This window comes from Eptatretus burgeri, chromosome 2 (genome assembly GCF_056783735.1).
Source record: "Eptatretus burgeri isolate ZD-2024b chromosome 2, Ebu_testis_v1, whole genome shotgun sequence".
NCBI lineage: Eukaryota > Metazoa > Chordata > Myxini > Myxiniformes > Myxinidae > Eptatretus > Eptatretus burgeri.
The window spans coordinates 133,888,342-133,901,928 of record NC_140962.1 but is presented as its reverse complement, the minus strand read 5'-3'; the positions used below and the strand labels follow the sequence as shown (position 1 = coordinate 133,901,928).

At 45.6% G+C, this 13,587-nt stretch overlaps 1 protein-coding gene across 10 annotated transcripts in view; it reads right to left on the bottom strand.

Annotated features, from left to right (window-relative positions):
• Positions 1-13,587, bottom strand: part of LOC147033197 (nuclear receptor subfamily 2 group C member 2-like) — a 141,618-nt gene that overhangs the window by 123,312 nt on the left and 4,719 nt on the right. For 5 of the 10 annotated variants that reach the window (XM_085871334.1, XM_085871329.1, XM_085871328.1 and 2 more), the window contains one exon: positions 2,415-2,530. Coding sequence is in view for 9 of the 10 variants with exons in the window: in XM_085871329.1 (XP_085727455.1) it covers positions 2,415-2,471 (57 nt within the window). In the remaining variant the exon portion in view is untranslated. Of the gene's footprint in view, positions 1-2,077; positions 2,191-2,271; positions 2,298-2,414; positions 2,537-13,587 lie in introns of those variants that run through there. The other 5 variants (XM_085871332.1, XM_085871325.1, XM_085871327.1 and 2 more) reach the window with 3 other exon arrangements.

The following is a 13,587-nucleotide window of genomic DNA, read 5'->3' as shown; positions in this document are numbered from 1 at the left end:
CCAAAAATACCCCAATAAGTCCTGTATCCTATTTCATTCTTTATAGCAGCGTCGCGTTGCAAACGCTGGCTCGAAGAGAGCTCCGCGTTCTTCTTCTTCTTCTTCTGGTGAAGACAAAACATTTAGGACGCGGCTCTTGGACACATTTGTCCTTGGGTTTTTTTTATTATGGTTTGAGTTTGTAACGGTAATTTGTTGACACCTTGCATTTCACTAAAAATTATCCATCGTATAGTATAGACGCAAGCCTCCCATGCCATTGAATCTGGGTTCCCAGCCAGACGACAAACTGTTGGAGAGGCTGTTGGGAACGGTGAAAAAAGTGGGCTACTCTTGTTATTTTTTTTTATTTTTTTTTTCCTTTTCTCTTTACAGGAGCGAGGTTAACAGAAGAGAATGGTAGACCTGACAGTGGGACAAACAGCAAGTAAATGAATGACCAGGAAAAGACAAAAGAGAGGATCTGGGTTGGGGTGAGGGGGGGGGGAGTGGCAAAATACAAATCAGCAAGTAAGATAGTTGGCTTTGGAAAGGTTCATGGGGATAAAGATCATTGGTCAGAATTTGGGATGACAAGAGCTAGCAGTGCACAGCTTGCTTGAAGTCATGGAGGGAAGAGTGAGACAGAACAGTCTCTGGAAAGTGATTCCATAAACGAGAAAAGCGAAGAATAAAAAAAGAGTTGAGGTGGACAGACAGCCTGGAGTTTAACCAGGAAGGGGGTATTGGAAGAACACGTGCATCCTGGAATAGATAGGGAGGGTCAGACATAGACAGCAGAGGAAGCAACATCAGAAAATGGAGAGTAAAAAAGAGAGAGACCACCAACCTACCTTGCGATGTGAAAGGAACAGACCATGATGTGCGCTTTGACCTCATCACAGGAGATTAAATTAATTTTGAAAGCTTTAGATTCCAAAGAATACAGGAGATACTGTGATACTTGGGCACCAGCAGATAGCAGTATGTACTCCATTGAGCTATGAACAAAGGCCTTGTTGTCCGAGTTCTGATTTTTCCAATGAAAGACTTGGATTGACAGAGGATGCCCAATCTGCGGTTAGCTTTGACATGTACTTGACCCAGGAAAGGTCATGACAGACAAAGACCAAGAAGTTAAAGAGATTGAACCACTTCTTCTGGCTGACTATGGAAAGAGATATGAGGGTTTGATGATTCCTCCAGAATGACAGGGGCAAGCACACTCACACTCCACCTTTGGTGGTGGAGGTAAATATTATAGCATCATCTCATGTGCTCAAAGCATGAGAACTGCTACATTCACTTGTCATGCCACCAAAACAAGGTCACAAGTTTACATGATACACGATGGGACGACGTCTCATCCAGAGAAGGGGAAATAAACATGTCTTTCCACTGAGCAATAAATCTGGGAGACAAATATATTGGACAACAACCAAAAGAAATACTGTCCAACTTATTGGAGTTCTGAAAATTCAGCATAAGAGTAATAAATCACTCATTACGATTTTAAAGCATATTCGTGACTCATAGGTAGTTTTTGCAATCAGTGGTGTTTTTTTTTTCTTCTTCAAGTTACTTTGCGTATTTGAGTCTAAGAAACATGATTCAGTAAGCATTGTAGGTTTTGTTATTTATTAAATGTTAATTTTCATGAGACCGACCAATAAGTGTGCGAAGATCTGGTTTAGTAAGGTTGGCTTTGTGGGGACTCATAATAGCTAGTTCTGGTCTCAATTAAATTAGTGCCAGAAACAGTTGTGCAGGTACAATGGTCGATGGGACAGATTCAATATAAAATCTATCTGTCTCATGGATAGGAGTAGTAAAAAGTTAAAGTTTAGCCGTGAAACAAAATGCTGGTTGCACACATTTGAAAAGCCACTATTTCAGCGCTCTCAGAGGGCTGGCCATCAATGTTCACTAGTGTGTTGCTGGTACTTCAATAATCAATGAAATGTACCATACACATGACAGAGCATTGGTGCTGCCAAGACTGTTCTTGAGAAAAGGTTAGGTTAGGGTGGTTTGCCATTTTCTTCCCAGCAGTCAGGACAAGAATTTGCAAGATGGTCAGGGTGCCGGCGATACTCGCCTGCTCTTCGTGAAAAGCTCCGTGAGATAATTGACCTCCATCAACAACCAATGCTGTCAGACACTCCTTCAGCTTAATGTCCTTCTGTGTGGTATATGAATGCCTCATCCTGCCTGTGAAACACCAGGAAGACGGTTTAAAGCAGGGTCAAAATTCAAACCGAGGCTCAACAGCTCAGAGGCGAGTGTGCCTACCTCTCAGCTATCTTGCTGGCTCTGCTTACACCTACACTTGGAAGAAAAAAAAATCTCTATTTTGGGACATTGCTGGATAATAGAGTACAAGAAGAAGCAAAGAGATGAAGACAAGTGCAGATAATGGAGGAACCAAAGCTAACCTCAGTAACGTGCTGTTCCACAATCTGTTGTGCAAGCTCATCAAGGTCATGAGCCATTGCAGTGCAGTCGAGGTCTCGTAGATCCTCTGCACCTCAAACACGGTCTCCTGGATCCTCTGCACCTCAAACACAATGTGGAATGACAAAATTTGTGAAGGAAATGCAATTCAGGCTGCAGGGATTAATCAATCTTAGTCATCTTCATCAAAGGAAAAAAAACTCAACTCCAATGTGACATACTGTTAAAGGGAATATTCCTTTTTAAACAAGTTGCCTTTTCTTTTACTGAACTCACTGGTTTTTTTTTTACCCATGTACTCAGTGCCTTTTTATATACTCAATTCCTTATATTCAAAAAAGTATATAATCACATTCTTACTAGGACCTATTGTTACGAATCTGGAAGCTATTTGCACACAAACAGACAGCAGTCCCAAAGCTTAGTTATTTCAATAAGTATGTGTATAGTTAGATTCCTCCCTATGTCTAAAGGGAATTACATGTGTGCGCTGTGAAGTTTCTTTCTAGTTAGATTTTTGCAATACCCAACGCCAACAAATCAATCCTTCACTTCATCGCACAATCGACGCCATTGCCCACCTGCGTTCGACCACGGACGTGGGCAGAGGTTTCCTCACCTCAGAACACTGACTCTGCCCAGGAAAGGAGGGGGTTCCCCCCTGTCCAATCAGACGGCCAGCACATCACCCCACGAACCCCTGTCCAATCAGGGCAAAGATTACCTCAGAGCGCCGACCACCCCAGAAAGGCAGGGTTTTCCCCCTGTCCAATCAGAGGGGGACAGATATCACCCCACGAAACCCTGTCCAATCAGGGCATAGATTACCTCAAAGGACCGATCACCCCACCCCACCCGGGGGAGGGATAAGAATCGCCAGGCTTCCCTTTGTGTTCGCTGGAGTTGGGATGGAATTGTCGGAGAAGAAAGGGGTCGCCATTGCTCTATGTGTGCGTCATTGGTGGTCGTCGTTGCCGTGTCTCAAGCTGGTCCTCTGACTATTCCACAGCTGTCGACTTCCATCTCTCATTTTGTCGAGCAATAACCTGGAGTCCGAGCCAGGAATCTCCGCTGGCCCTCTGTGAGGAGCGACCCTGGCCCCTGCCTAAACCCTGCTATACCGTGTCTGGGCTCGCCGACAACCCCGAGTTTCACACCTGCAGTTGCGGCCAAACCGCACGACGCGACCAGGTACCAACCAAACTCTGACCTCCAGCCTGTCTATCCCCTTGGCTGCGAGGGTCGAAATAAAGATAATCCGGGTCCATTTTCTTTTGGTGTGTGTGTGCGTCTTTGGTGGTGCTGCCCTATAAGTAGATATTGTATGTGTTGATTGCCCATTGTACAAAGCCTGTATATTCGGAATGTCTGCTCTGTGTCTCACTTCCCAATTATTGTAAAAAAAATCCGTTAAATGTTGCAGTTTGTTGCCTGTTGTTTCAACCATTGACCCAGCACGGTGCGGAATGGAGAGTTAGGGAGGCCGTTTGTGCCGTAAGTTGTCATTTGGGCCGGCAGGGCTTTGGTAATTTCTGCTCGGTTACGCCGGATCCGAGTCAGTAACAGCAACTCGGTTCGGACAAAGCCAGCCGAGGGTGTGGTTTCCCCGGTAGTTAGATGGCGTGAGTACTTAGGTAAATTGGAATAGACAAGTGGACCCTCCCTCACACTGTCAAAATATTGGTGACCACGGTCCTTTAAGTGACCCGTCGACTCCGGAGTTATCGGGGGTGACGACCTTTCAATTCCAGTGTTCGGTGGGAGACGGCTCAACTGCTCCGTCGAGCGGTGGTCCTCGCCACCAAACCCGGCACCATAACACTATAACTTAATGTTCTCCCCCACCCTGCTTCGCCGTCTGCTTTTAGTATTTTGTTTGACCAGTAAAATGCCTCTCGTGTGAAAGCAATCTCACCAAGGCCAGCTGTTGCTCATCATGCTCTCTCTTTGTTCTCCCAGACCCCTCCACTCCTACCAAAGTATATATATATATATATATATATATATATATATATATATATATATATATATATATATATATATATATATATCTATATATCTATATATCTATATATATATATCTATATATCTATATATCTATATATATATATATATATATATCTATATATATATATATCTATATATATATCTATATATATATCTATATATATATATATATATATATATATCTATATATATATATCTATATATATATATCTATATATATATATCTATATATATATATCTATATATATATATCTATATATATATATCTATATATATATATCTATATATATATATCTATATATATATATCTATATATATATATCTATATATATATATCTATATATATATATCTATATATATATATCTATATATATATATATATATATATATATATATATATATATATATATATATATATATATATATATATATAAATATATATATATATATATATATATATATATATATATATATATATATATATATATATATATATATATATATATATCAGGAAATGGAAGCTGAGTTTAGTGCAAATCATTGTGGATGTTTACATCTCAGTGTTTTGGACTCTGTGGTACCATGCAATAAATGTTCTTTGATCAAATGCACTTTTCTTTGTGGACAGTGGATTAATTTGTGTATTGCAAATTGAGTAATAGTATTTACACCGAGTCGGTTAAGACAACAAATTCCACAACACTGTCATGGCCAAAAACATTGGCACCCTTGCACTTTTTTCAAATAATGCACCATTTCTTCCAGAAAATTGTTGAAATTAAAAAATATTTTCGTATCCACACATGTATTTCTTTGGTTTGCAGTGGAACAAATTTTTTTTTTTTTACTAAACCTCAGCTTCTTCCACAAACCAATCCTAAAATGGCCCGGACAATATTATTGGCACCTTTTAGAAGTTGTTAGAAATAATTACATTTCAAGCAGGTGATTCTCTTTTAATTTGGAACTAAACTCTCCTGTCGTGAGTTGAGGTGCCTGCAATATAAAAATCACTCATTCATCTAGCTTGAATAGAGAAAAGGAGTCATTCTGCTGTTTTGTGTCACTGTGTGTACCACAATGAGCATGGAGACAAGAAAGAAAACCAGAGAATTGTCTGAGGAGGTCAGACACATGATTGTAGCCAAACAAGGACAATCTCAAAGCTGCAAGTCCATCTTCAGAGACCTTGATGTTCCTCTGTGGGGGAAAAATTTATATTAATGTATTTTAAATTGTAACAAATGGAGTTTCAGAAATGTAACTTTTATGCTGCAAATTGAATTGGCTGTCATTTCTGGCCAAAAGACTTTTGCCCTAAATGATAAGAAATGTGTTGTTCTGGAGCAGAGTGACCGAGCTGATAAATGAACCTTTGCTTAGAAAATGTACGAAGTGACTTTTTGTCTAAAGGACACGTCTACAGTCTGGGTGAATATCCCCCAACCTCTCTCTCATGGAAGTATAAAATGTTTTGAAAGACACATTTTCTGGGTACGAGCACGTGAGGAAGTATAGTTTCTCAGTGGCTCGTACTCCTTGGAACTGACCAAGTACCAAGTTAGAATAAAACTCTCTGATGTAATGTAGAAGTGAATTGAATCGGGTTGGTCGAACTGTTAACTAAAGTAAGAATAATATTGCAATCAAATGGGGATTCTTAAGTTCATTGTACAAAGGTGAGAAGTGTATGGTGTATAATTAGGAAATAAATTGTTTCACAAGGAAGGACTTGTGTGGACATCAGTTTTATCAGTGTCGATAGGGTTTTTTTTGTTGGGTTTTATAATCAAAACGGACAAACGTTAAACTCTGTCTGAAGTCAAATAGGATTCCACAATCGACCAATTAGAATCCTTCAGGAGGACAACGATCACAACAAAGTGGGTTTAAAAAATCCACATCACCTCTATCCACCATACACAATGTTATCAGGAAGTTTAAGGCCCATGGCACTGGAGCCAACCTCCCTCGACGTGGCCGCAACGGAAAACTTGATCAAAGATTGCAGCAAAGGATTGTTAGAATAGTGGAGAAAGCACCTCCATCAACTGCCAAACAGATTCAAGCTGACCTTCAGACACAAGGTATGACAGTTTCAACTCGCACCATCCGTCACCAACTCAATGTTATGCCGGATGGTTCGATGGTAGGAGACCCTGGAGGACCCCACTGCTGAGAGAGACATAAGAAAGCCCGACTGGAGTTTGCCAAAACACACCTGAACAAGACAAAATCCTTCTGGGAGAATGTCCTGTGGACAGATGAGACCAAATTAGAGCTTTTTGGTGAAGCACAGAGTAACCATGAAAAATATGCGTTTGCCTCATAACGTCACCAAATGACGTCATAATGTCTCAAGCTTGACATATCTAGAAAGCACTCAGAGGTACTACATGATATGGTTCCTAAAACTTGAAAATTTGACCTTGGGGTCAAATATGTTTGACCTCAGGTGCTAACCATGAAGGTCAAGGCCAATCGCCACCAAAAACTAATCAGCTGAGCGCCAGACCATATACTACATTCCCATAAAGTTTGGAGACGATTCGATTAAAATTACTCAAAAAATAAGGGTTTCATCGACTCCCCTGATTTGCGACAAAGTGACCTTGACTTTCAAAATTTTATGCGCTGAAAGGGACCTCTATAGGCCTCTGATATGCGAAGTTACAAAAATTTCCAATGATAACTGCGCTCTGCAGAGTGATTTATATGTGATTACAGACAACAAAAAATAAAAAATAAAAATAAAAAAACATATGAAGGTGAAGGCCAATCGCCACCAAAAATTAATCAGCTGAGCGCCAGACCATGAACTATATTCCCATGAAGTTTGAAGACGATCCGATCAAAATTACTCAAAAAATAAGGGTTTCGTCGACTCCCCTGATTTGCGACAAAGTGACCTTGACCTTCAAAATTTTATGCGCTGAAAGGGACCTCTATAGGCCTCTGATATGCGAAGTTACAAACATTTCCAATGATAACTGCTCTGCAGAATTTTTTTATACGTGATTACAGACAAAAAAAAAACACAAAAAAAAAACATACAAACTGACTAACATATCTTGCAAAAACTTCGTTTTGGCAAGATAAAAAAAAGAGGTTAAACGACACCGAGCAGCAGCTTCACACAGGTGTGACCCATGTGTTAAGCAAATAACATCCCAGCATACTTAGGGTCATGCATAAAAATGCTGCACAGGACTGGTTGCCTATACTTATCACTAGCATGGATGCAAGAGACACCTCCCGCCACCTCCCCCCCCCCCAACTCCTACCATCAATGCCCCCATCCACAGAGCACGTGTGGTCGCCCAATGGTTTGTTGACACCGATGTCATCCATACGTCATGGAAATCTCAGTCAACAGATCTGAACCCAATCGAGAATTTATTCATTTATTCCAGAACGACGCCTGAGATAGCGTTTTCCGCTTCCATCAAACAGGTGCGAGTTGATCGACTTTCTCGTGGAAGAATGGTGCCGCATCCCTCCTGCAGAATTCCAGACGCTGGTGGACTTTATGCCATGACGCAAACAGGCCGTACTGGCCGCAAGTGGTGGCCCAACACATGTTTAAGTAACTTCACATTGGCGTTTCCAATGTTTGTTTGTTTTGTCCACTACCTGTATGATGGGGACCCATGGGTTAATGCTCGAACAGTTGAAGCATTATTTCCCATCACTAGGCTGTGAAATCATTATAAAAGAAGTGTTGTGCGAACGAAAACAGGAATTGCAAAAAGTTTTAGAATCAAGTGTCATTAGTGTGTGTATATATATATATATATATATATATATATACTTATTCAAAGGCTGTTCAATCAACTGCAGGATGTTCATTTCTGGGGGTACAAGTATGTACGGAGACATGACAGAAGTAAAGAGACACATCAAACTTCTTCATTTCATCTGTATAAGTATAACGCAGTTTTACATAGTGATTTGTACTAATATTCGACTATTTCTTCGCAGAAACGAGTTCCTGGGTCTTGTACGACAATTAACTATGCCTCGAAACCAAAGAGCACACAAGCTTTCCTATTTTCAACGAGGACGAATTGTTGGCCAATCGGAAGCTGGAGTCAGCCAGCATCAGATAGCTCAGAACCTTGGCATTCCGCTTTCCACAGTCAATCAGGTGATTTTGCAATTCACCAGTGAAGGCAAGGAATCCACAGCTTCTCGTTCTGGTCGATATGGGCCCTCAGAAAGGTGTTTTCGAGCCGTCAAGTGGTCCATTGAGAAAACTCCCCGTTGCAAGGCAGCAAATGTTGCAGAGGAGGTCAAAGTTAGCTCAAGAACTGCCTTGCGGTGCCTTCATCAACTGGGCTACGATGGGAGAGCAGCTCGGAGAACACCTCTTCTTAGACCAGCCAACATTTAAAGGAGAAAGAAGTGGGCTGACGAGATGGCCACCAGACCCCTTGGAGTTTTGGCAAACTGTCATGTTTTCAGACGAGTCCCAATTTGTTAGAAGCTTCCAGTACATGACCGAACATGTACTGAAAGCGGCATTACCCAAAGTCTAAACTTTAGAGGTTTGGTAGTTTCAAAAGTTTTAACCTTGTGTTCGCCATTCCAGCAATCGCTTTGTGTCGCTTAGACTCCAAACTCAATCGCTTCGACTCTAAACTAACGGTTTCATTTTTATCATCTTCAACTTCGCATCCATATTAAATGTTGTGTAACCCATGATCATAATTATCCTCATAATACTGTTACGGCTGTGGAAATTTGCAAACCACCATTCAGGTCCCGTAGGTGAGATAACTCTAAGTGCATGTGTAGTTAGCCCCAAACCCGTTGTTTAGAGGGAATTTATGTGATTCATTCGGGCTGCGACGCTTTGAGTTAGGCGTTTTTCTGTTCTATCTTAATTTTGAACCGCCATAACCATCAAACCACCACCAAAAACCCTCCAACACTCTCACCTCTCCTTCTATGGCCATTCCCGCACCACCTGTGAACACTGAGTGTCGGGCTGTCTTGGGCTCGTTCAAGCGATACGCACCAAGCCGCGAGTGCAAATAGCGGCCTTTCCGAGGGAGAATTCGGATCAAGAATGCGACACGCCCACTTCTGATCCGTCCAATCAGCAAGCGTGGAGCGGCTTGGCCCCACCTCCAGGCGTGTCCGTGTGAAATCGAAATATGCAAGTTCTAGGATCAGGGGAGGTTCACGCCCACTTTTCCTCCATCCAATGGGCGAGCGTGGCTCCGCCCCCGAGCTCATCCTGATCCGGAAATTTGCATATTGTTTCTCCTGCCAGCCGATAAAACGCCAAACACCAGGCGAATAGAGGCAGAGTCAGTTTTGGTGGCAGAGAGCGAGAGTTTTAGTAAGAGAGTCATCGGGCGGAGTGTAGCAGTGGCAGAGTGTGGCAGAGAGTGGAGTCGGGTGGCAAAGGCATCGAGTTGGGTTCTGCAGTCGGCTGAGGAGAGTTGGGGGAAGCGGCCAAGGAGCTCGGGTCCGAGGCGAGAAGGACGGCGGTCGGCGACGAGGTCGCGGTGGGAGATCGCTCGTCGCGGGACCCAAGCCAGCCATTCTCCCTCCCCCAGAGCATCAACAATTCCCCCTTTTCCCCCGCGCTGAGATGGTGCAACAAAGGCCCCATTCCCACCCCACTCCAAACGTCGTGCCAACGAAACCCGCGAAGGAGCACGGAGTCGGGGCACAGCCACGCGGCCAAGTCTGCGGCTCGTCCGCCAACGCGTCATGAGGATGCGGGTAGGACTCACCCGGTCTCGCGGACCTGGCCGCTCCTTCAGGTCCCGCGCACATATTGGCCTGCAGGCCCGTCTGCCCACTTGTCTATGAGGGTGGCTTCTTTCCTTTGCTTTTGAGTAGATGTGGGTTGGCGCCGTGTCTTGTAAAGTAGAACTGTGTAAGTGTTGCCGTGTGTACGAGTATTCGGTTGTAACTCTGCGTCGTTGTTTCTTTTGTTTTCCTGATATAGGTGTATTCTCACTGTTTGGCTGTATATGTGTGCTTTCTGTGTGTCACGTAATAAATGTGCATTGTGTGAACTGTTTTGCCGTTTCGCTTCGTCTTTTCTTTATTGACCTTCCATCCTGCTTCACGTAAAAGGGTTCGTAGTGGGCTTAAAACGCCCGATAATTAATCGGAACCGTCGAGGCCGACGATAACACCGCTCGGTTATCCCGATAGCACGAAACGGACCGCTTAAGCAGTTCGTGTCCGGAGTCGGCCTGCGGCGAGGTGCGATAGCCCGGTCGACCATCCGCGCGGGTACTTAGGTAGATCGAATTTGGCGAGCGACTCTATCCTGCGCGGGTGGGCAATTGGCACGATCGTGGTGAGGTTAAACCCCCACCCGTGACTAGCTCCCGGCATTGGTCCGAGAGGGTCACGACTGAATTGTCCGTCCGGTGGGCGAGCGGCCGCCATTCGGGTCGAGCGGCCGATCGCACGCCGGCGGGCGCGAATTCGCAACAATACCATACTCTTGACAGTGTTAGTGTTGCGAGGCAGTCTCTTCTTCAATGTTATGCCGGATGTTTTTTTTTTTTGGCTTTAAAAGCAAGCATGTAGCCAATTGTTTTCAGTTTTCTTGAAATTACTTTGTGTATTACAGTCTTAGAAACACCACAGTTATAAACACTGTTGTTTATGAATTGTTAATTTTCACGATTCACTGGTCTGGTTGATCTTTTTTTTTATTTTTTCTTTTCTTTTTAACATCGGTTAGGTCCTTTGGCTTCAAAGCACGGCGCCGCCGCTCCCAGCTTGGCTTCGAAGCACGGCGCCGCCGCTCCCGGAATGGCTTCGAAGCACGGCACCGCCGCTCCCGGCTTGGCTTCGTGTGCTGTATCACGTGGTTAGGCTTCATATATCATGACTCGCCCGCTAGGGGTTGTTGTAGTGTGCATCCGAACGGGCAATAAACCGGAGTCGCTACCTCACTCCCGCGTCTTTCTGCACCTCGGACACTAGAGTTGGCGACGAGGATGGTTGATGACCGGGTCATGGCGCACGGAGGTGCCCGTTTTCGTCGGGGACGATTTTGAATCGTTTTCGGAACAATTGGGGTGCTATTTCCACGCGAATGACGTGGTCAACGAGAGCAAGCAAAAGTCAATCTTGCTCACCTCGCTATCGACGGAACATTATCGACTGAGTGATTTGGTGGCGCCGGACAAGCCCAGTGGGGACACGCTATCGTTTCAGGGCATTGTGCAGAAGATGAAAGCACACATGGCGCCGAAGAAGTCATTACAGCTGGCTCGATACCAGTTCGATCACCTCGCAAAAGGTACGGAGGAGCGCGTCACGGATTTCATGGTGCGAGTGAAGCATTCGTCCGTGGCCCGCAGGTTCACGGCAGAGGACCGTCCAGCTCGACTCAATAGATTTATTTCCGGATTACAAGATGCAAAAATGGTTTCGGCGATTCTACGGCTGAGGGGTGAAGCCGTTACATTCAGCTCGACAGTCGGCACCACTACAGCTGTCGAGCAGACTCTCGGAGATGTTCGGACCATCGCCGGCCGCAGCATGCCAGATGGCCCGGGGGTCCACGCGGTGTCGCGAGTATCCCGGAACGCACGCGCGACCTTCGGTGCGGGCCGGGGCCAGACGTCGCAACGCGGCGGCACGAGCGGCGAGGTGACCCCGCGGACGTGTTTGGGATGCGGAGGTCGACACCTGCGGCGGGTGTGCCCATATAAAAACACCATGTGTTTTTTAATTGTCACAAGGTGGGTCATCTGAAACGTGTGTGCCGAGGGGCGTTGGCCACCGTTAAGGTCTTGGACGGCGATGTGCGAGGCGACCACGGCGACCCGGGGCGGAACCTGCAGCCGATGATGAGCCTGTTTTCAATTGGTCCTGCGGCGACACCACGGATGACGGTGGAAATCGAAGTGAACAAAACGCCGATCACATTTCAGGTTGATACGGGTGCGGATGTGTCGATCATAGGTGAACAGACCGTGCGTAGACTCAACGGCCTGAAGCTTATCAGGTCAAACCTCACGCTGTACACGTTCACCCGCGAGAAGATAACGCCAGTCGGGATGGCAGACATGTCTGTAGTCTACCAAGGCCAGGTCGCCGCGCTTCCGTTGTACGTGGTGCGGGGGAGTGGGCCGTCTCTCCTAGGCCGGGACTGGCTGACCCGCATCAGGCTAGACTGGGCCGCCGTTCACCTTGTGCAACCCATGCCGAGCCGATGGGAGGATCAGTTGGAGAAGATTCTTCAAAGACATCAAGGTTTGTTTTGCGACGACCTTGGGAAACTCAAGGACGTGCAGGCAAAGCTTTTCCTGAAGGAGGGGGTGGTTCCTCGTTTGTGTAAACCACGACCGGTGCCGTATGTCCTGCGGGACAAGGTCAAGGGTGAACTGGATAGGCTGGAGGCCTGTGGAGTGGTCAAACGGGTGTCGTACTCAGATTGGGCCACCCCGGTCGTCACGGTGCTGAAACGGAATGGAGACGTCCGATTATGCGGGGACTTCAAGTCCACGATTAACCCGGGGCTCAGCGTGGAGCAGTATCCGCTGCCGTCAATCGATGAGACATATGCACGGTGAGCAGGGAGTCAATACTTCACGAAGCTTGACCTGCGTGATGCATATTTTCAGCTGGCGATGGATCCCGGGAGTAGCGACCTTTTGACAATCAACACGTGTCAAGGACTATCGATATACCCGACTGTTTTGGGATTGCTTCGGCCCCGGCCTTGTGGCAGAAAGCCATGGATCAGGTTTGCATTGGCCTGCCCGCTCAAACGTACCTGGATGATGTGCTCATTGCGGGGATAACGGCAGACGAGCACCTTGCGAACATTGCCCAAGTGCTGACGAAGCACTGACGAAGCGTGCGGCCTGCGCTTCAAGAGGGACAAGTGCGCGTTCTTCAAGCAGCGCTGGGAATACCTCGGGCACATCATCACGCCGGAGGGGCTGTTGAAAGGCCTTCAGAAGGTGGAGGCAATACAGCACATGCCACCGCCTCGAGACAAGACGCAGCTGCGCTCATTCATTGGTATGGCACAGTATTACCAAAGATTCGTGCGCGGGCTCAGCTCGCAGCTTGCGCCGTTAACGCGATTGCTCAGGAAGGACGAGCGCTGGGCCTGGGGGCATGCACCCCAGGCGTCGTTCGACCGTCTCAAGC